Source organism: Esox lucius, chromosome 18 (assembly GCF_011004845.1).
Source record: "Esox lucius isolate fEsoLuc1 chromosome 18, fEsoLuc1.pri, whole genome shotgun sequence".
In the NCBI taxonomy this organism is placed as follows: Eukaryota; Metazoa; Chordata; class Actinopteri; order Esociformes; family Esocidae; genus Esox; species Esox lucius.
Genome location: NC_047586.1, coordinates 21529091 through 21552370, shown reverse-complemented (window position 1 = coordinate 21552370; position 23280 = coordinate 21529091). Strand labels below are relative to the sequence as shown.

Genomic DNA, 23280 nt, shown 5'->3' with positions numbered 1-23280 from the left:
AGAATCTTTGCATTTAAAGGTATAAGTGCATCTCTAGAGTCAGGAGATGTGGATGCTGCCAAACTTAAATCTACATTACAGGCTCAATTCCCATAATTAGTTAATGATTCTACTAGATTTTGAGTTAAGGTAGGCCCCCTCTATATGTACACGCATATAGAAAATGTCTACTGTATTATTTTTGAGAAATAAGCATTTAAAGGTATAGTGCATCTCTATTGAGACGTGGATGCTGTCACATTTAAAGCTACATTACAGGCTCAATGCCCATAATTAGTTAACAATTCTAATTGATTTATGTGAAGATAGGTGTACACCACATATAACTGCAGTATATTGGAGAAATTCACATTTAAATGTATAATGCATCTCTATTTCAACTTGAATGCTGACACATTTAAAGCTACAAAATACGCTCAAATCCAATAATTAGTCAACTTGATTTGAGTTAAGGAAGGTCCCGTCTATGTGTACACCACTTACAATTTTACTGTAGCATTTTGGAGAAATTCACATTTAAAGGTATAGTGCATCTCTATGGCAACTTGAATGCTGCTACACTTAAAGCTACATTATGGCTCAATTCCCATAATTAGTTCCCCCTCTATGTGAACATAACATATAAATACATTTTTCTGTAGCATTTTGGAGAAATTCACATTGAAAATTATTATGTGCCTCGATGGAAACGTGAATGCTGCTACACTTAAGGCTACAGTAAACGCTAAAATCCCCTAATCAATTTAAATTTCTACTTGATTTTTATTTCTACATTTGTTTTTTTTACCTCCAGGAACCAGAACTAAAGGATATTTAACAGGATTAAAGGACCATATGCTGCAGATAATCTTAGTAAAACATTTCTGCTGGATATTTTGAGTGTTATTTGCATGATTCCTGCAGGATCTATTTCCTGAAGGAAAACCTGCAGGATTCCTACAGGATCCTGCATGAACTGTCCTTTCCTACAGGAAAGTGGCCCCAAAATCCTGTAGGACATGTCTTGTAGGACCTTTTTGTAAGGGATGGAGACGTTTGGCCCTAGAAGCCGACTAATATACGGAATTCCCTCAGATGAGAATCGATATCTTTATTAAAGAACCAGTGGCGTCGTTAGCCCTGGGCGTCCGGGGCTATAGTCTCGGGTCTCAAATGCAACAAAAATAATATTAATAATAATAATAAACAGCCCCTGATCTATTCATCTATAATTCCGATCGCGCATTATGACAATGTAGAAGTGTAGGCCGCTAGCGTGTACATCGAAATGTTCAGTGTGTACATTCAAAACCCTGTACTTTCTGTCCCGGGCGGGGCGGGAGGGTGGGCTAAGCCCCGAATATATTGTGATCCTAGCAACGCGTCTGTAGAGAACATCATCGGGGAAAATCAGTTACAAGATCTGTAAACACCCTCGCCCTGTGGATTGAGCGTATCAAAATCCGTGCAACAATGTGGATTGGGTCTTCCAACATGCTGGTCTCTGTGTGCGGGAGGGCGGTGCTTATGTTGGTTAACCATGAAGATAACCTGCTCGGAGCAGTTTAGAGATGCAGAATAAATTGCCATGGCAACATACCCCGGGTAAAACGTATTCACCTTTCGTAGTACGGGTTAATCGGGACGTTACACCCGACGTCAACAAGTTGCTCTTGAAGTTAACTAGATAAGCCAGTTACCTCGCTTCGTAGTATACCCCTCTGGATAAACCAGTTAGCCCCTCCGGTCTCTTGTTTCTCTTGCGATATCTGGCAGCACTGCTTTCAGCCAATCCCCATTCAGGATTCATACCACCGAACTATTGACACCAAGGTCTTGCAGCGAGGTGAAATGTAGCTCTACACACTTGTCTTAGAATAAAGTTGATGAGTAGTTGGTGACAACTGCACGCGGTCGTGTTACCCAGTCCTCTAAACTTACAGAAGTGCTGTATATTTCCTGGAAACAGCACTGCTGCGCCAACACAAAAACAGCGAGTGTCTACTGTCGACTGTCAACAGTTTTAGCACAGCAAAGATAAAGTGACAGATGGTAAAATATTTAAGGCAAACGAAAGATTTGTAGTGGTTGCAAATTCATAAATTAATTTCTCACAAACATACACTACTAATATATTTTATACCTTTATTTTTCCAGTTTAGTCTCATTTAGTCTACAAATCTGTTTTCCAAGAGACCTGTCCAAAACAGCATCGTGTACGTTGCGGTCGAGTCCTAAATGGTAGTGCCTATCTGTATGTATATTTGTGTAATGTGTAAAAGAAAACTTCTACAATAGTAGTATGATTTAAAATACCAGTATTTTATATCAGTTAGCTAGCAATTCGTTGTCCACACAGAGTCGCATGAAGTGTGACTATAACTCAACGCATGTTAGTCAGCCAGTACATCACAGCACTCTAAATGGCATCACGCATTACAACTCAAGTAGTCAATGCATACAGTAAGTTTTAAGCATTACTTTTATTATCATTACATAGAGAAACAGATAATACATTCCTACAACAATCTGGGCTGTGCTTTTTTTCTGTGTTCCAGTGAAAGATATACATATGTCATTATGGTGCACCATTCAGGAAACATACAGATACATCAATGTGCATGTAAACTAAAGTTAGAACGGACAGTCAGTATAAAGATTAGGACTTCAAATGTTGCAAGAAACTGAAAGGTGAATGAAAGCAACTATTGTTCAGTTGAGGGCAAGAACAACCTTGGTCTTCTATTGCATTAAGTGAACCGAGTGGTGTGAAGGGGTTTCAGAAGAGTAGCTTCTGTACAACTTCCCCATTAAGGCTCTTATGATGTGCACTATGAAGGAAGTGCAAGTGCTAAGAAAACCCTTCTCAAATGAGCTACTACGGGGTTAGATAACCCTGGTCTTTGTGTGCCGCAGGCACTTCTCATGCTTTTGATTTAACTGACCAGGACTAAGATGCGTGCTGAGTTTAGGCAGTCACTGAACAGAACAATCAGGTCAGTCGGGTGAGGTGCCTGGTTAGGATAATACTCAACTGTGTTCGGAAGTCGAGGAACAGGGCTGTATCAACATAAGGAGTTGATTTTACAGTACACAGATTACATCGAGCCACTATCAAACAGTCTGTTTCATTCCTTAATGGGGAACATCAATCTGACACATATTCTAAAAGGTTGGTTCTGAGTGAAAAACAATGTTTTCAACAAAGGTATTCAAAAAGTCATTACGGCAAAATGAATGAACCTGCTCTGATTTAGGCCCCTGCAGCAACACTTCCAAATACGGTCATTAAATAATGATAACCGATCATATTTTAGGGCAGTCCTAAGGGATTACATGACTGGGTTCAAATGTCAAATGAAATATGAAAGGAACGATAACAGAGATAGAGGTTTAAAGTGTGTGTGTGTGTGTTGTGGTCAAGTCACAGTCCAAAATGATATAGTTCCATTGAACTATTATTGGAGCCACTGCCGATCAGCATTAAACTAGTAACGTCTGAATAAATAAGTGATTGTAAAATACTTTCTATTATACATGCAGACAATCATAATGTTGCAATTCATTCTCTGCATAAAGGCTTAAATCTATTGAATAAAATGATGGTCCTCCAGTTAGAAAAGTTAATATACACTATGTATTTTAGCACTTTACATTTGATTTGCAGTTAGCAAATTGGCTTAATAAAAGATACACCAGGAAAAAAAAATCTGGAGTAGGCATTCATTTGTAAGTAAAGACATGTGAGTGTGATTCCCTTATAATTGTGACTGAGGTCATTCAGCTGAAGTCATAATAACATACCAGATGCTTGTTTTGGCAAAATACTTTCCTCTTTCCAGTTAAAACAAAAAGCAGAAATAACAGACATCTGGGCACAGCTTGTGTATTGCTTCAGTGGTTTGAGTGGGGAGCGATTTCAGTTCATAAAGGGTTGTTACAATCTGGCCATGCTAGAAATGGCAGAAGAGCTTTTCAATCACCAATGCGATTCTAATCCCACAACCGACTCACACCAGGTGTGCAGTAATCCAGCCTCAAATTACAGATTGGTTCCACTTCAAGATTTTGATGAACAATTCAAGCCAGATAATACGACACGCTGAGTGCTCTGCTCACACTGGAAAAAAGTAGGAGGTAAATATTCCATTTTGGGAGGGGTGGGAGGAGTAGACATACTCTCCTTGCATATTTTCATAGATTTTTCAAACCTTTTATAATACACCATGGGAGACATAGGAAGACAGGCGAAGAGGAGACACAGCGGTTAAAAGTAGAGATGGGAACTGAACCCTGGTCTCCCGAGCGGAGCCACATTATGTGCATGGGGGCCAGGAATGTTACCACTGGACCTGGGCTTTGCTCAAATGTTTGACATTTTGGTCAACCACCCAGTAGAGCTTTTTTTGTAACACAAGATATTAAACCAAATCGTTTACACCCATTGGACAATTTTTGAATATTCATTGGTGCTTTAGGTCTGTTTTAGAACCTACTACCCTGACTCTGGCCTTTTCAGCGTGCTCATCTACAGACCGTCTCCGGAAGGCAGTGGTTAATCAGGAGGAGCTGAGGCCCGAGTCGGACTCCGCGGTGCCGATGTGCTCTTTGGACGTCACGGAGGAGGCACAGGTGGGCGCCTGGCAGGGGATGGAGTAACAGGAGCACACAAAGCTCTTGAGTGTTTCCTGCAGCGTGTGTTTCTCCTCTACTTTGAATATGTTGGGCTGCTCGGCTTGCTGGTCGCAGATGCTGGGGAGGAAATAAGGAGCAAAGGTACTTTTGTTATATGAGACAAATGTGACGCTATCTCAGCTACGTAATGTTAGTTTAGCACATAGCATTACTGTCCAGAGGTCAATTACAAAGCATAATCAATGATTTATTCCGGTGACTTTAAACAACCAGAAATAGCAAAAGAAGTTTGAAGGGCTTTTACCATTTTATTCACACTACTAGACCGAAATGACAGGATATTCTGAAATACTGAGATCAATAAAACAAGCATCCTATATAAAATGCAGCCAAATGGAGCATTAGGCAAACAAGACAGATTCTGAGAAAATAATAGTTCAAACTCTCCAGACACTCTCATTCTGGTGTTGCTCAAGGTTGCTGCCTGCTGTTAACTGCCTGCCAGCCACAGTAAGTTAGCTGCAACAAACAGAACTGGTTCTACATGCCATCATGTAATTGGAGACACGAGGAGTAGGAAGATGAGAAAAAAGGCTACTGAGTCTGAGGTTTGCCCTTCAATATTTATATATTCCTGGTGAAACAGATATTCATCAGTAAAGTTAGATTACTGTTATGCCTCAACATTTCCCCACACATATACACTGTTTGGTTGATTATGGTTAACTGTGCCGTAGCTCAATTAAATATAAAATAAATACATTATCCTGCATTCATACCGTTCTGATTCTCTATAGGAGAAACACTGTTTGTAGAGATTATTGAAGACTTGATTAATTTAATTCTATAATCAACATTTTGATTTCATTTTTTAAAATTATCTTTTGTTGGTAGTGGATGTGCCAGCATCTTATTGTATCCTGTTTTAGCAAATTTACACAACCACAAACTATAGCAAAATGGGTTCTCTTTCTATGTGCTAATGAAATAAACTAGACTAAAAATCATAAGCACTTATCTCAACACAGCCAACATTTCCCAACCTTATTGTAACCAAATATTAAAACAAAGATTTAGTGGGTAATGCCTATTGAGACATTCCATCATGAAACAACTCTAAAAACAAATCTGTCAGTGTGCTGTTTACAGCATGCATTTGACATAAGCCTGTTTGGAAATGGCCAGTGCAAAAACAAGAGAAGCGCTAAAACTTTAAAACAAGCCAACTGATACAAGCATGAACACTAAGACCAACTTTTAATCACTAGGGACGTGTAGTGTACGGAATTAAAGACAGGGCAATTGACTAATCATTGCTTTCCTCACATTAGAATGCAAAGTCTATGAAATGTCAGCTGTCAACACAAAGCCTTTAGAGACTCCATCTACATAAAAGGCATGATTCTCCACACATAATGAGAAGTCAAGTGTCCTGTATCATTGTCATGGAACCCTGCAAGTCTGTTCCATACTAGAAAAGACCACATCAGAAGGCTTTCATTCAGGCAGTGGGGGGGGGGGGGGGGGGGGGGGGGGGGCATCAGTAAACGAACACAGCATCAGCACATTCAGGAGTCAGGGAGACATTACTGGCAACAGGAGAACCAGTAGAGTCAATGGCATGATTTGGCCAACAGCTCTCAGATACTCTGCAAGAAAGAGGCACAGTTATCAGCTCAGGTATTTGCCCACCGAGCTAAAGATATAGGGTTTTTAAATCAGGGTTAACAGAATATCTGACCCCATTTCAGTAGTAAAGGGCAAATCCTAGAAATGACAACAAGCATGGCGCTGGAAAAAAGCCCTCTGGTACATTCTAGTAACAGCTTGACGAGATTATGGCAATCTGGACTATTCCACCCAAGGACATAATCCGAAAAACACCATGGCGGTCAAACATGTAGGTCACAGTTCAAATGTGTGCTGAGGTGACTGAAAAGCCTGTCTTGTAAAGGACAGTTGACATGACACGTCTGCACATGGAAGGAAGCCCCTCTCTGGCCCTACTTTTAGAGAACAAATCATTTTGTGGCGATTTCAGTTTTGGATTACACAACTGACTTAATGTATTATTTCCATGGGGAGCCTCAGCAGAACACCAACAGATTCAACAAACCAACCAGTATTATTTTTGAGTATATATATATAACCTAATATATGACATCCTGATTGATTGTGCAAATGCTACACTAACTGAAGAGATGATTTGGCCTGGTGTGTTTGTGTGTGTGTGTGTCAGTAAGATTATCAGTAGTAGAAAAATGCTGACAGTCCAATGGGGATGGTGTCTATTGCAGGCTGTTAATAGGGTGATAAATAGGAATCAAAGGTAACTCAAAACAACACTTGTGTACATACCTACATGAGAACAGGCTGTACACATGAGTCCAAAGCTAATACTTTAATACAGCTTAACCTTTCACTGCACCTCTCAGGAACAAACAATCGCACACGAGCCAAGGTTGCTGTAAATAAGAACGTAATCTTTGCACAAATACCTGGAAAAATAACGCTACAAAACATTTTGACTCAAACGCTTTGAAGAGGGCTGCCAAAATGTTAGACTTCAAGGCGCTGTTTCCATTAAACCTTGCCCTGGAAAAGAGTTTCCATTAAAAGAGCTTTTGAGCCCAGTCCAGGGATCAACCGGTGGCCCTTTAAGAGCCAAATGGATGAACCTGTCATGGGTCTTGACCACCATCATTATCCGGCCGATGTTTACCTGTCGTAGATGAGTCCGTCAATTCCCTGCTCCCGGAGCTTGGTCCTGTTGTCGTGGTCGTTGTTCAGGTCCCCCCAGCAGAACACCACCAGGCCTTTAGACTGAGCCTCACGGATGTGCTGCAGGTTCTGAAGGAGCTCCTCGGTATGGGCGCTGATGCCCTGAACACACGCACACACACACACACACACACACGGTCAGAAAGTATTGACGGATGCCGTGACTGATTCCCCAGTAGCACAGATGAGCAGACGATAATTCCCGTCCGTGGCCCTCACCAGGATGTTTTCGCTCTGCGCGAAGCTCATGGCGATTTGTGTGGTCTGACAGCGGATGTCCATCAGCTCAGGGTACACCTGTGAGATGCCCTGTGTCAAGAACAGGATTGGATACTTGTTCTGCTTCTGGCGAACCCTTGGGGGAGCAAACAACATCCATGTTAGCATTTATAGTCAAGTATGCATTTATTTATGTATGCATTTATATATAGTCCACTTACCTCTCAAATTACAAATATTAACTCATTCGACATACAGATGAGTCTATTGCTTTTGACTTTAGAACTCCAGAAATACATGAGCTATTTTACCTTTAAGTGTTGTGGCACCAACTTACATCTTTAACACAGGCAGAAATTAACTAAATCTAAAACAATAGATCTGTCAATATATTGAAGTTCTCTGATAATCACATCATGGCATTTTAAAATTACCTAAGGTGATTTAAGCATAAATTCAGTATTTAGGAAGTCTAACTATGTCATGAAATCTAGCATAATGTGCTCAGTCATAGCTGCATTATATTAAAAATAAGGGATTGGGCTAACTAGTTCAACACATACAAAGATACGTTTATTCCACCAAAGCTAGCTAGCCACTGTTTATAACCGTCACTGACTGCTAGCTAACAATATTTGTTTTCTGGAAGCCAGGTCTCTACTGTTGCTGTGGCACCTACTACATTACAGTAATGTTGGTAGACTACCATGTCAGTTGCTGCTGTAAATAGCTGATTGAATGCATAGCAGAAATGTTTACAGACTGATTTTCGATAACACTCGCTCTAGATTTAGGGGCAGCAGGTCTAAAATGTTATGCTAAATGTAAGTCAACCAAGTTGTTTGTCAATGTAAAGTTTGTATCTAAAAGCGATATATAGTTCATAGCAAGTTTATACGTGTGAACTAAGACTGAAACTAGATCTTTTTTTTGGGTAATCTGAAATATGTAGTAAAAGGTCAGATTTGTAATAAACAAAAACTTAACAGAAATTGGAAACATTAGGTCCAAAACTAACTCAAATAAAAGAAAAATGGGAAATTATGTTGTTATGTACAGAATGTCTAAAGGTAGCATGGACATCTTGCTTCCTTCAATATCATAAGATAAAGATGCCACATATTAAAATGAATTTAATACAAAATGTGTAATAAGAAATCATACATAATTATAGCAATGGGCATGAATTTGCTTTGGTTTAGCAGTTGATTTGTGGTTGGATAATTGCCGGGAGGTGGAGTAGGTGGAGCTTACATGGTGCATATGTCCGGGTCGAAGCAGGAGAAGACGATGCGTCTCTTGCCGGCTCTCTGCAGCACACAGCTCAGTATGATGTCCAGGAAGAGGTTCATGTTGAAGTAGGAAGAAAGGTTTCCTTCCCATGAACCATCCTGTGGTAGACAAGACCAAAACAGCATGATGTGAGTTGGATTGTTGCCGTCGGATATGAATAACAAAAATACAACTCTTTTCGACTTGAGTTGAGGCCCTAAACCTAAAGGAACCACATTGGTCATGTATCTGCATGTCAGATCAGATGGTACCGTCACATTAGTCCTTTTTACTTTCAAAAAGGTCTGGTTGCCATGGCGCCTTTATGTCCGCCTAAGCTGATTGCTCTGTTATTTTAATAGATTTTTATTGATTTATGTATTTTTTGTGCATATTTCTTGAATAACTTCTTATTTATGAGTTTCTAATCAAGTACTGATCAGCTGTATCTAATAATTTATAATAAAAATAATAATTTCAACCAAAGAAATGTAAGAAAAAATTTACTTTTCTGCACGCAACTCAGTGGAACTAGCTGATTGTTCTCTTTTGAATATTTGTATTGAAAATCTAGACTCAAGTTCCACCTATTATCTGGAGATCTATAAATGACAGAAATGATCTTCAGATCTACTCCTGAGAGTTTCTTCATAGTTTTCAGAGGATTAAACAATCTGTTAGTAAGGAGCTTAAAAAAGGACTTCTGCAACTTGGCCAGACATGGATGAGGTGGTAGGAAAATTATTCAAGAAACAACACTGCCTACAAAGTTCTGTACATTGCCCTATTTTTCAACTCTACCAGCTTTACGCAAAGTAGATTCTGACTGTCTTGAGCAAGTTAAACATGTCCATGTTCCATCTCTAAATCAGGCCCCTTTAAGACTGGCACTGTTTAACAAGAAGTCTCTAACAAACAAAAGTATTTTATTACAAGAGTTTAACAAGATCAATGGCCGAGGACTTTTTTGCTTTAAAAAAACGTGGTACAGAAATGGCCATTCCTACTGTTAGCTTCTGTCCACTTTTGATCACTACACAGTGGCTATAAGCAGGGGTGGTGGTCTGGCTGTTTTCCACAAAGACTGTTTTGACCTGAAAATGCTGCCTGTCCCACCTGGCTTATCATTTGAGTGCATGGCTTTTAAATTGAAGCCTTTCACAGTCATAATGATCTATCGCCCTCCTAAATCAAATGCTGTCTCATAACTGAGTTCTCTGAGCTAATCACATTTGTGTCCTACTCTATCAAGTGTTGTTGTCCTTGATGATTTCAACCTGTGTTGATTCAACAAAATGTTCCTTTACCACTGACTTCCTGAACCTGCTGAACTGTCTGATACAGCATGTCAACGTCCCCACACACAATCATGGACAAACACTTGACCTCATCATCACAGGAGAAATCCCATCAGACCTGGATGTACATTAGTCAGGTGTCTCTGACCATAGGTTTGGGACATTGTCCGTAATTCCTCCTGCACTTCAACTCTGCCCTAAGCGGACTGTTAAATTCAGAAACACCAAGTCCCTTGACATGTCTGTCTTCCAGGAAGTCAGTACAGCCTGTCCTACTATCTGTCTGTCTGTCAGAAGTCCAACGCTGATGAAATGGTTGACCTGTATAACAGCACACTGAGTAACACCGTAAACATTCTTGCCCCTGTAAAATCCTGTCAAGTATCATTCCATCGGGCTTGCAGCATGAAGACACACGGCCGCAAGATAGAATGTCAGTGGAGAAACACTGGCTTAACTGTCCACCTATTGGCCTATAAAGACCACCAGAACGGATATTTTAAAAAGCAGCCCGCTCTAGTTTCTAATCTTCTTTGGTTGAGAATGGCAAAGATAATCCCAGGACATTATGGTACAATGATGCTAACTGTATTTAGTTGCACTGTACTTGTTTTTTTTGTACTTCTTCAGAGACAATAAAGTTGAATCTAATCATCTTATTGAACAGCATCCATCACATATACACAACACAAATTATTGAAAGATAAATCCATTAGAATATTTTCATTTAGTTGATATACAAGGTAAAATAAGAGACATTATCGACCAGTTTGCGACGATCAAAGGATATATCCGTGAATAGCCGTACATAGGCCTAAAGCACGGTTGCTTGATAAACGTGATCCATTTCTAAGAATGAATTGATAGATCCAAGGATATGTAGCCTCTCCAAGTAAAAACATTGCAGTGTATTATTCAATGAATTTTATTTGTCCAAAGAGACTCTAAAATGATCCTTTTAGTCTATAAAGCTGTATCGGACCTGCACTCCTCCATGAACCTCCACTTTCCCTACAGACCGGCCGACAGGCACTGAGATTATTCCTCTATAGTGAAAAGCGCTTTAAAAATGCTACAAATTATTATTATTTCTAGCAATACCATCTATTGACTTCCCATCTTTTAATCTCCAGGCTCAGACATACCTTCATCTGACAAATCCACTTTAGCTCGATGTTGAACCCCACTTGTTCAGGCACTGCTTGGAAAATCTGGAACATTAAAAGGGAAATCAGTTATAATAGGGAAATCAGGAATGAATCAATTACATAAGGAGAATAATTTATAATTTATAACAGGGGAATAATTTTTTTTGTGAATCATCAATGAAACAGGAAGAATTGGTTATGTAATATACACATTTATAACAGGAGAATCCATTGTAATGGAATAATTTATACAATGGGAATCAGTTATAACAGGGAATTAGTTCTAACAGATTATTCGGTTATAACAGGTGACAAAATCACTGGGTTGGGGAGGCTAGTTCACATTTGTGGTAACCTGGAAAGTAGTATAGCGTATAGAGTAGACCTTGATCTACCTGTGAGAATGAAGGGAAGGGCTGATGCTCATCAACCTCTTCCTCATCGTCATCATCTATGAAACAGTGTGGGAGATAATCATGTTATAACCTAACACAGAGATCGTCCCTCTAGGTAGTACTACATAACTGCTTTACACAATGATTCAAGCAAAGGCATGATACCACATACAGATCTGGATTATATAAAAAGTATAGATTTCCAACTGTAAAGGACGCGAGCAACGTTTGCACGAAGGACCAATAGTATGGGGTGGATTTTATGTACAGGATGAACAAAGACATTCTGTGTACATGACCTTGGAATTAATGGATGACGCAACGGAGAGTACAGTATACTGACAACACAAGGGACCATTTACTAGTACAAATTACTTGTCTTTGTTTAAATTTACTTTAATGAATTAATGAATTAATGTTCTCTCATGTTATGGTTGCAACAGTCTCTGGGTAACATCTGTAGCAACCAGAACATAGAAATGCATACATTTGAACAAAACAGGTAAATGTAAACAAAGACATAATTTCTACTATTAAATGTTTGCTGATGTTGTTTGCAACTGTCGTTTAAGCAGGATACACCTCTCCATAAATGTCGCCTTCTTCTCAATGTACTTGTTTTGTACACTTTTACCTCATAATTAGGTGTCTTGTATATCTGTCCCAAAGACAGCCAACTCTCCCATTCCATATATCAGGAATTAATGTGCATTCTAGAACTAACTTTAGCCAATCAGCAGCAAGTATTCAACAATACTGTGTCAATAAGTTTTACTACAGAAATAGACACTATACCTTTGTGGTCGTTCACTTTCAATGCAGAAACGTGGCCCAGCTGGGGACAAAACACAAACCTAAGTCATCATTTACATCATGATCTCAAAACAGCCCTGAGCAAGACTAAGAATCAAGACATCCGCGAACGGCCTTGCCATCTTTTAGCCAAGCTTTTACCTTGAGCTGCTGTAGCTGGTCGTACGTGAGGTCTTTGACAGGAACTTCAAACAGCTCTAGGGAGTGCTTGTCTCCTTTCTGAAAAAAGAATAGAGACAAATAAAAAGACGCCATACCAGAGAGCAACAAAGATGGTATTTTCAAAACTGAAAAAATAACTAGATCTGTTCTGCGGTCGTCGGTCACCTTCTTGGTAGAGATGCAGCAGGTCAGGTCGTGATACACGATGGGGACGCAATCCTTGGACAGGTGGACATCAAACTCCACATAGGCAGCCCCCTGGGGAAACACACCACACACAGCCAGTCATCTTCCAGGTGACTAAAGGCCAGACGTATTTAGAGGGTTAAGGGGAAGCGTTTCCATTTTGTCCGTGTGGGAATACTCACGTGATTGGCAGCACTTTTGAACGAGGCAATGGTGTTCTCCCTGACCTTGGTATGTCTGGGGAAAAAACAAGCTGATGTTTTAAGCCCCAAACCAAGTATAGCCAAAGACAAAGAGGCCCAATGAACAATGAACATTACAATACAGACACACGTCATATATAAACGAGTACTGTGAGAATACTATTTAAATTTCTATAAAATATGACTGTTTACTTAGAATATATAAGTGACACATTTCTTTCAGAAATATTTTCTATTAGTAATGTTAAATTCCATATTTCTGTGTTAGAATAGAGGAGGCGAACTCCAACAACAGAATGGGGTGGGCGGATACCGGTCGCTAAAAAAAACATTTGCATCTGACTGGAAGTGTGCACTTGGTTTCCTTCTAGTGCGCACTTGGTTTCTTTCCAGTGTGGCCTTTTGGTTTCTTTCCAGTGTGGCCTTTTGGTTTCTTTCCAGTGTGGCCATTTGGTTTCTTTCCAGTGTGGCCATTTGGTTTCTTTCCAGTGTGGCCATTTGGTTTCCTTTTCACTTTGAGTGTGCAGTAGATTCTCCCCTTCAGAGGGTATGTTTAAATGTTTCAGGAGTATTAGTCTTTTTATATGTAATCTTAGGTTACATTTACAAGTAGGTCACCAACCTTATTTGGGTGTGAGTCAACAGGACATGAACTTCAAAAGTCTGATTTTCCCTGTCACTAATGACCTTCCCTCTATGAAACAAACGCTGGCTGGGGCTCAAAGGCGCTGTATTGACAGACACAGTGACATAACACCATGACATCACTAATATCCAGAAAGAACATCTCTGTTGTTCCTTGACTTCCCCTGTTCAAGTGCAGCCTGCACTGCAACTTTGAAGCCATATGGGTCAAGTTCATTAAATAAACCAAGCCTGAAAGGGTCTTTGTGTTGTAATGGGATGGGCCCTTCCTAGAGTCCCGCACATAGACCAGAATTGAACAATTCATCTGAGGTACATTAACACCTTATAATCAAGTGTGCTGTGCTCATGTGTGCATGTTTGTGTGTTGGTTTTACTTGGCTGCACGTGTGTGTGTGTGTGTGTGTGAGTGTGTGTGTGTGTGTTTGCCAGACTCACTTGGCTGCGTGTGTACTGCCGGCCCCTCTGTGTCCTACATCCAGGGGAGCACTCCTCTTTCTCCAGTACTTGGTGAACGACGAACTCATGTCACATTGAATTCCATCTATAGGACGGATGACCAGGTAGTCCACTGAGAAATAAAAAAAATTATGTTTCATATTAACTACACCATGTTTAAATGAGCTTGCTTGAAAATGACCTTAATTGAATTCCAGTGAAAAAGCTTAACATCTGAACTAAGATCATCCCACTGTATTTTTTTTATGCCTTAAATGTCTACATTTTAATGTTTGCGTTAAATGTAAAGATTCATCTTTGTTACATCAATGTCAAATAATGTATATGTGTGTGTCTCATTCTAACTGTGAGGTTCTGTTTTTTTGGTGTGTTGTGTTTCCATTCTAGGATGTCATATTTCTATGTTTGGTTTGCTTTCATGTTTTGGGTGAGGAACAGAGGCGTTCAATTTGCAGTGATCTCTTAATTTTAACCCTTCTGTTCCTCACTCAAAACCTTCTTTTTGAACTTTTTTGGAAAGGAAAGAAATAGGTGCAGTGGTCTCTTCATTTTTTCCGGAGCTGTATTTCAGTTCAGTTTGTGGGGTATTGTTTGTTTCTATTGGATTATCCCTTGTATATCGACCAGTTTCCACCCACTTAACCTGGTTTAAAAAAAAGTCTAAATGAAACACACACACACACACACACACATACACACACACACACACACACACACACACAGACTCAATGACTGCAGACTGTTAGGTGCAGTACACATTGACATACCGAGGTGTAATGGTAAATTAACGGTGTGTCCACTCTGGTGTTGGGTGTGGTAAAAAAAAACCAGCTCATTTCAATAAATGTGCCCCAAAAGCTGGGTAAAATGTTAAGGCAAACCGAATGGTATGTCACTGGACACAAACCAAACCAAATTGACTGTTTGTCTAGGAATAAGGGCTGCAGGAAGAAACGGATGATCAAATCTCCAGTTACACTGTATCAATACTGGATCTCCCCCCAAAAACAGAGTAAACTGGGTGCATCCCAAGCAACTTAGCTCAGAAATATTGACATTGTTTTTTACCAGAGCACTTGTTGCCGAGGTGTGTGTATGTATCTGTGAGGGGAGGCTCACCTCTGACTTTGCCCAGGGTCTGTCTGGAGTTTTGTTTCATGATAGGCAGAGTGACAACACCAGTGTCCTTGCCACTCTCCACAAAGAATGAAGAAAGCAGACAGGCAGTGCCCACGGTCCCCGGGTGGGCATCGCCTGGCACGACATGCTCGCCCATGTCCTCCTGGAAAAGAGAGGACAGAGTTAATAAACTCCATACAGGGCATAGCACACACTTTAGAATTATATATAAAAAAAAAATTTACGCCTACAAGCACTTTTTTCAGCAGTATTAATAATATTTAATTGCAAAATATATTGCCGGTGGTGTTAGCAGTACCTCAAAGAACTCGAAGGTGAGTTCCAGGTTGTCCGGGTCCATGGTGTGGATGATGTACTCGGTCCACTGCGAGGCCTCCAGGGCATAGCCGCACTCGGGTTGGGAGTGGCGCGAGCGGTATCCATCTTTACTGATCAAGCTGGTCTCCAGCGTGGTGGTCATCTTATGCCATGCCGCCGCGCTTTGCTCTTCATCGTCATCATCATCATCCTCCTCTACACCTTCCAGAGTCAGCTTGATCCTGGGGTCAGAGGGGAAACGTCACACAGGTCTAGAGAAGTCAGGGGGAAAAGACCTAACAAACCTGACTGGCAATCATGACTTGGAGATAATTAGACATGGGGCACATATCAGCCCATAACATGATACAGTACACACATTTCCAGGACCGGTTTTGGCTCGACAGCACCACTTTTACAACCAGTGGCCAAAAATCTTCAAGTTAGTTTAGGACAATTTCCAGGGGTATGAGGATTTTTCCACCACAGATTCCCCCGGGCTCTGGCACTCCCCCACGGTTAAATAAGCACTGAGGCAGCAAACCTGTTTTGAACAGAATCTCTCCCACATACTCACCTGAAGCGAGATTTCTTATATCTCTTCTTGGTGATGGATACGGGAGACGTCTTGGAGTAGTGGAGACGCAGGCGGATCTCCGTCTGGCACGTCAGCCACCCAGAGTCCACACACTCGACGCCGTCTGCTGAGAGGAGTTGCAGAGACACGTGTTATGGTAAGCCTTCGGGCACAAAATGGCCAACATTGCCACAGATGTGAGGTTAAAGATGTATGTTGTCAGTGAATCAAGATAACACTAGCAGCAATGCAAAGCGACTTCAGATTGAGCAAAAACTGTTTTAAAACAGGCTTTCCATCTCTACCCAACCTGTCTGTCTGGGTAGAGATGCAGTCAAATACTTCAGATGATCAGCATGTTTAACAGGTATTGTGCTTAATATTGGCTTATGTGTGCTTTGACCTCTTAGTCATTAACAAGTAATCAGCCTTAAGTTAATCTTCAACTCTGATGTCTTTGCAATCATGCAAAAACGTGCTTTTTCCAATCTTCCTAGCGGTGATTGTAATTCTATACGGTCATTAAATGTCCAATGTATTATCTATACAAAATGATCACATCAATGTTTTTCCAAATGTAATTAATCAATACATGATAAACTCAGCCGACTTACTGTGGAATCCAAATTGGCCATCATCAATATCAAGGTGTGATTCTGCAAGTGAATAAGCAGGCATGAGGATTCATACAAAACAATGCATGTCACCATTTCATCTCCTTTCAAGCAGGTGACATGAAAAGCAAAACTTGCAACAAGTACTTCTACAAGCAACACAAAAAATGTGAGGGGAGGGATTAAGGGTAAAACTGTATTAGATTGTATATTCTTCCTAGCAGGCTAATTTTAAATTAGCTTTGGCTGAGGTTTCTGGAACAATGGGGTTTGAGTGGCCACAATCACTAGTTTCCTGTCCACTGCAGAACATTCTATCTGCGACAGCATGTGGCCGCCGAAACCCATGCCTCAGCGAAGCAAAGAAACAATCCCCAAACCAAGTGGGGCGGAGTTCTGGTGTATATACCTGTGGGTCTCATCAGGCGAGGCTGCTGATGGGTCTCCCACTTAGTGACTATCACCTGACACGGACCACCTGCACTCTGCAACGCCAATGTTCAGTACAGTGTTAAGAATTTTTCCAGTCAAATACAGTCAGTGTTCACTTTGGCCTGAAAGGTATAGTCATCAGTTAGCAAGTCAGTCAGCAACCAATGTTAGAAATCTGAAAAGGGGATACATTAGTTGACAGGTTGAGACATTTTTGCATCGTCTCTTCAACTACGCTAACGCTTTAATTAATCAGTAACAACTGGCTGATATATTAGAAGGGGATTAACTGGCAGGTGGTGAAACTTTAGCATCGTCTCTTCAACTACGCTAACGCTTAATTAGTCAACAACCACTGGCTGAAATCGGAAAAGGGGATTCATTATTTGACAGGTTGAGAAACTTTAGCACCGTCTATTCAACTACGCTAATGTTAATTTTATACAACCGAAAGAATCTGCAACAGGATTCGGCATTAGTGGCTGAATGGATCTACCATTAATTATGTGCAGTAAACAAAGCCTTAAATTACAAAAACACAATCAAAACAAACCACGGTCATGCAGTTCAGTTTCAGAGAAACAAAAGGAAAGATGTCTAGTCATTAAGGTTAGCCAATTTGTGTCAAGAAAATACAAGGCTGCTAGTCTACGGCACCACTGTAATGAGTTCGTATTTCCTCGTTCCCACTCTGCACCACCGGGTTGCACCACAGCATTGCTTCACATGCTGCTGTCAGAACAAAATGCCCCCCCCCCCCCCCCCCCCCCAAGCTTTAAAAGATTGTCATTTGAATCTTCAAGCTTGGCCATGTAGAGAACTCCGCTGACATTAAACGATGATGTGGTAAAGGTGTGTCCCAAGTTCCAAGTGAACCCCAAGTGCAGTGTTAAATAACGGGCGAGGCTCCTGTCACATGCACAAATCTGTGCTCTGCAGTAGCCCGCTGGAAGAGCTCAAGACTTGGCTACACACACCACTGCAGGAACTGCAGTAAAGGCTGCTAGACAGGGAGTGGAAAGGGACTGAAAATGGAGCCGGACAACCAAGGAATGATCTCACATCAGTCATAGGCTAGGTAATCTCACACTTTCTAATGTTCACCTCTGAAACATAGGACTAAAATGTTCACCCCGAGGTGACTGACTCCCCGGGAGACTGTGAATTAAAACACCATGTAAAAGGTTTAGAGTGTGGGACCAGCTTAGTTATGTGGTGGAACTTGGCATTTCATGAAACAGATTAGCTGTAAAAATAACAGCAGCTTCCAGCTCTGTGAAAGGGATACACATTTGGATCACAATACATGTACTCATCATCATGACTTAAATGGTTTAACACGACGACTCCTTGTCCAGCTCAGACCTGCCATAAACACAACAACAGTCACTCAATTGCCAACACAGATTGCAGCTAAAGCAGCTACTTATGGACCTTAACTATGGTACAAAAATTTGAATTGGCCAAAACAATCACATAGGTTGGTTGTTTATCATGACTGATTATACCATATTCTGACAGCGCAAACAGAACAACCTCACCTTTGATTCCAGGAAGTGGCCTTTAAAGTAGCGATAGGTGGACACAGCACCTCTGGACACACTGACAGTCCTCTTCCACAATGTGCTGGGAATGTGTTCATGTTGAATTCATTAAACATACAATGACACTCCAGCTACATATAGTATATACTGTGTGTAAATATTTAAAAAATAAAATAATTTAAAAAACAAAATATTTACCCATCGTATTCAACCGGTTGAAGGGTCACAGCTTTTTGATGGGACCAGCTTCCTAAAGCTTCGCAGCTACCAACCACGGCTATCACCTCACCTAGTCATACACCAAAGGACCATGTTCAATGGGTGTGCCATAACTGGACACACACTGCTGCGAGGAAGTAAGTACACCTCTGAAAATGCAATTTGTGCTATGTATTGATACATTCCATCACTACTGACAGACAATTGTAAACAGATTGAAAAAAATAAACACAGAAAATGATAAAAACTATGGATGACTTAATGACTGCACACTGCGAAGACCCTAGGGCAGCAAATCAGCCTCATACCATTGTGCCCTAACACAATGCTTTACAGTTAATAATGGGTTCTGTTCAATGGCAGTGTTTTGTTTCTAGCAAATATGGCATTGCCACCAAACAACTAATCTTTTGACTTGTCTGTTCAAAGCACATTGTACTGTTCTTCACCCAAGCCACCTTTAGTTTTCCTGTTAAATGTTTTTGAGAGCAGAGACTTTTTCCTTTAACTTCTCTCCAAGGTCAAATTTGTACAATCGGAGAGTTGACCCAACTACTCTGACATTTGTAATAGCCAGAGATGCCTGTAGATCCCGTGGTGATAACACTGAGAATCTTTTGCTCAGCTCTTGGGTTTTGGAAGGACTAAGACAGATAGCCAGTGGTCTGGAACATTCTCCATTTCTTTATTATCTGTCAGACAGTAGAATAATTAACTCAATACACAATGTGTTAATGCACGATTTTTAGGTCCACGTGTCTGATCATTATTATTAATTTTTAAAGATGTAACTTCTTCCTACGCAAGAAAATTGAATGTTTGTTAAAAATGAATCAATTATGTATATTTTCTGTATTATTTGGAAAAATAAAAGCGTACCTTTAAGATAGTAGACTTTATTTTAAGATCAAATAAAAGGTAAAGAAAAATACAATTTTCAAATTTAAAAAGACAACATTTCAGGGGATGTACTTAATTCCTCAAAGCATTGTATTTGCAAGCTCTTTCCATCTCTCATCAGGCTGATTTGATCAAGGACTTTGTAGCTCATTGCTAATCTTCACTGGACATACTAAGTAATTGAGCATCTGACCACAACGCAAGGTTTTAGCTCTGGGTTACCTGAGATTAACTAAAAGCTGACATTCCTGACTTGCTGATTTGTTGTCCATCTTTCTTTCTACAGTTGTCTTGAATTGAATAGTCTTCTTGTTTCAGATTACTGTAGCCTTACCTGGGGATGTCTCTCCCCTAACTGCCAAAGTCACTTGAGTTGTCTCCATAGTTGACACAGGCACAAACAAGGCCAATTGCAGGCGCAATCAAGCTGGAAAACCAGGAATTTAATGGTAAAACAGGCATAGTTTTAGGCATAGATTTAGTGGATCAACAAAGGTCCAACAAAGCTGTGCTGGGTATTAGCTAGTCAAATCTAGTTAATCGTTTTCGCTTGCTTTGGTGACATAACATTGTCAAACCCTGGAATTAACTAGAAATGAACTAGCTACAGTAACTATCTAGTAAGTGGAAATGAACAGCTAAAACATTTAACAATCAACAAGGGTTATGTGGCTAGTCTACAGTTTGAGAACAACCATAACAACTGTGTCCAAATCAGCTCTATTGGGGCTAGACTTCTCAGACATATATATACTACATACCGTACCTTGCTTAGAAATTATTTGCCAGTTGGTAGACAGCTACAGTAGACAGGAGAGATTCGGGAGAAGCCGTGCTGGTTATTCCATAACGTCAGTGAAGTACCGAAAGGGATGTAATGTCTACGGTCCAACTCAACTGCATTGTGCTGTTGCTAAATACAAAAAACACCACATCAGCACAATCACCAGTCACTAACGTCACCTAGCTAGGTAATTCCCAATAACATAATTCAGATCAAAACCTAATTGTTATTTCTAGTTGATCGTGGGCAAGATTTACGAAGCCATCGTCTTCGGCATTTTGCAACTTCTGATGTCAATAGAGACCGCCTAATTCCGGATCTGGCCAGAACTACACTGACGCTAGCTAGCCATGCTAACAGGCTAACCAGCTGTTTAGTTTACTGACAGTTACATAACTAGCTAGCATCTCCTTTGCGCCAACGCCGGCAGTACATCGTACGTACACAGCGTACGTGCCACAACAATAACAATACAGTATTTTCACTTTCTCTTCTAAAACAACAGTTGTAACTTAGCAATATCGTCGCATTCATTCCAGAAGGTGTCCATTTACCTCAGTCTATCAGCAGACAGATTTTCCTAAATTTGGTGTATTTGACATATTTGTAGAAAACAGTATTTTTATTAACCGGGCTGCCGGAACACAGTCTTGTCACCAGTGTGAAATGAGCAACATTAACAATGTCGAAAATGCTTCAAAATAAAGGTCCTGCGAACACATCCAAATAGTGGAATCATTCCGTGATTGAACTAGAAACTACTGTAAATTGATGCATTTACTTGATTTACCTAATTCAATGTATTACAAATAAATACATTATCTAATTGTTATACCAATGTTCAGTACTAATGTAGTCAGAATCTGACAAGATTGCCTACACTTTAAAGGCCAAAGGGCAGCAATAACACTTGAGTCAACTTTCTGGACACTGGTGATGACACGGAGAGGATCTGTATTTTCTCCATAGGCTTTCAGTACTGGTGAGCCCCAGGACTCAGTTTCAGGATCTCTTATCTTCTCCCTATAGTCCCACCAAGTTAAACATTCCAAAATGTTTAAAGTATTTATAAGACTCTTAACTATTACTATTCACACAATCTGATATTACTTTGTTGGTGTTGTTCCTACAACATCATAATTTATGTTGCTACAGGAACATCATTGCAACTGACCTGTGGTTAACTGGTTACCCCAGTCCAAAGACTATAATATTCCCCTGCTCCCCACCCTTTGACCTAACCCTAACTTCAGAGACACCTGTGCCTAAACCTAACCTCAGAGACACCTGTGCCTAAACCTAACCTTAGTGGTGCCTACGCCTAAACCTAACCTCAGTTGTACCAACATTAAGTACGATGTCGTCGTAACATGGCTGTTGGTGTTGTTTCGGTCATCAATATATGCTCCTTTTCTCACTCACCTCCATGTCACCTGCTCTCCCTGCCCTGTTGGCATCCTCATGCTCTCTCACTCCCTCTCTTTCTTTACTCTGAATGTACCAGAGTGAACATGAAATAAATACTATCAGTAAACAAGTGGTGTTTCTTGCCATGATGTCCAGGAATGGATTACTTACCATTTCCAATCTGTATGGTAATCATTATTATATCAATAAACATAAACTCACCTCTTGTGCTACTTTATACTTCTATCATCTGACTAGTACTCATTTTCTCACTGCTCCCAGCTTACTTTTCTGAGGCTGCCTCTGGCTACGGCCTTGGTATAGAAACATGGGAAGCCGTAGCTGACTTTGACTGTGATAACCGCATAGAAACACACAATATAGCATATAAAGACAGAAATGGTGCAGCTGCGGTGAAGTTCAGAAGTAGCCCAAAAACCTGCCGCTGGCTACCAATTTTATTTTCACCTGCAACATTGTTTGAAAAGTAGCACAGTTTGCATATAAACCGTGGAAATGGCAACCCTGCTTAGAGCAGCCGACCAACGACTTCTTCTGGGGTAGGCCTATGGCAGCAACAGCACCTGGACAAACTACATGCAGAACTGCAGTAAACCGCAAAACTAGAACTGTTAGTAATAATAACGTCAATTTGTTAAGTTTAGATATGATTATGTTTACATTTGCTAATTATTATTTTGGATGGCGGTGCATAGTTGCCTGTCGTAGCATAGCGCATTTATACTTAATTTGTAATTTTTATATCAATTTATTGGGAGGGACATTTTGAGCATAGTTGATTATTGGTGGGGATGTGCCCCCTCAATATATATTGTAATTAGGGCATTGATGTTAAGTACAGTATATATAGTATATACTACCACATCATAAAATGATCTCAACATTAGATTATTTGGTTGCCCATTAAAATTACACCAACTTTGAATATTTAGCTAGACACCATTAAGCAGTGTTAAATAGATTTTTTTAATGAAAGGTTTACTTCAACTACAAATAGCATCCAATGGCTTTTGCCACTGGGCATTGGAATAGCTTACAAGCCAGTAGTACTACTTACTACTAGGAATATTCATAAAAATTAAGCCCATGCAGACCAGGTTGAACTATAATAGCAATGCTAACCTTTCACAAAGGTAGCTAGCTAGATAAC

General features: G+C 40.3%; 1 protein-coding gene across 6 annotated transcripts; it reads right to left on the bottom strand.

Annotated features, from left to right (window-relative positions):
* Nucleotides 1–2438: 2438 nt before the first annotated feature.
* gpcpd1 (glycerophosphocholine phosphodiesterase 1) lies at nt 2439–21347 on the bottom strand. 6 transcript variants are annotated; one of them, XM_020056364.3, is made up of 21 exons: nt 21257–21347; nt 20685–20831; nt 20253–20345; nt 18998–19088; nt 18797–18881; nt 17233–17308; nt 16824–16865; nt 16210–16336; nt 15634–15874; nt 15315–15477; nt 14175–14307; nt 13071–13125; nt 12868–12960; nt 12682–12759; nt 12523–12562; nt 11728–11783; nt 11330–11395; nt 8869–9005; nt 7615–7750; nt 7337–7497; nt 2439–4731 (listed from the first exon to the last, which is right to left on the bottom strand). In XM_020056364.3, the coding sequence occupies exons 3-21, from the start codon at nt 20299–20301 to the stop codon at nt 4539–4541; spliced, it is 2022 nt and encodes a 673-aa protein (XP_019911923.2). In that variant the 5' UTR covers nt 20302–20345; nt 20685–20831; nt 21257–21347; the 3' UTR covers nt 2439–4538. The 6 variants fall into 6 exon arrangements, with proteins under 6 accessions (XP_019911923.2, XP_019911924.2, XP_019911925.2 ...); XM_020056365.3 differs by lacking the exon at nt 21257–21347 and adding an exon at nt 20922–21071; XM_020056367.3 differs by lacking the exon at nt 21257–21347 and adding an exon at nt 6205–6263 and having other exon boundaries at nt 4564–4731; nt 20685–21074.
* Nucleotides 21348–23280: the final 1933 nt, after the last annotated feature.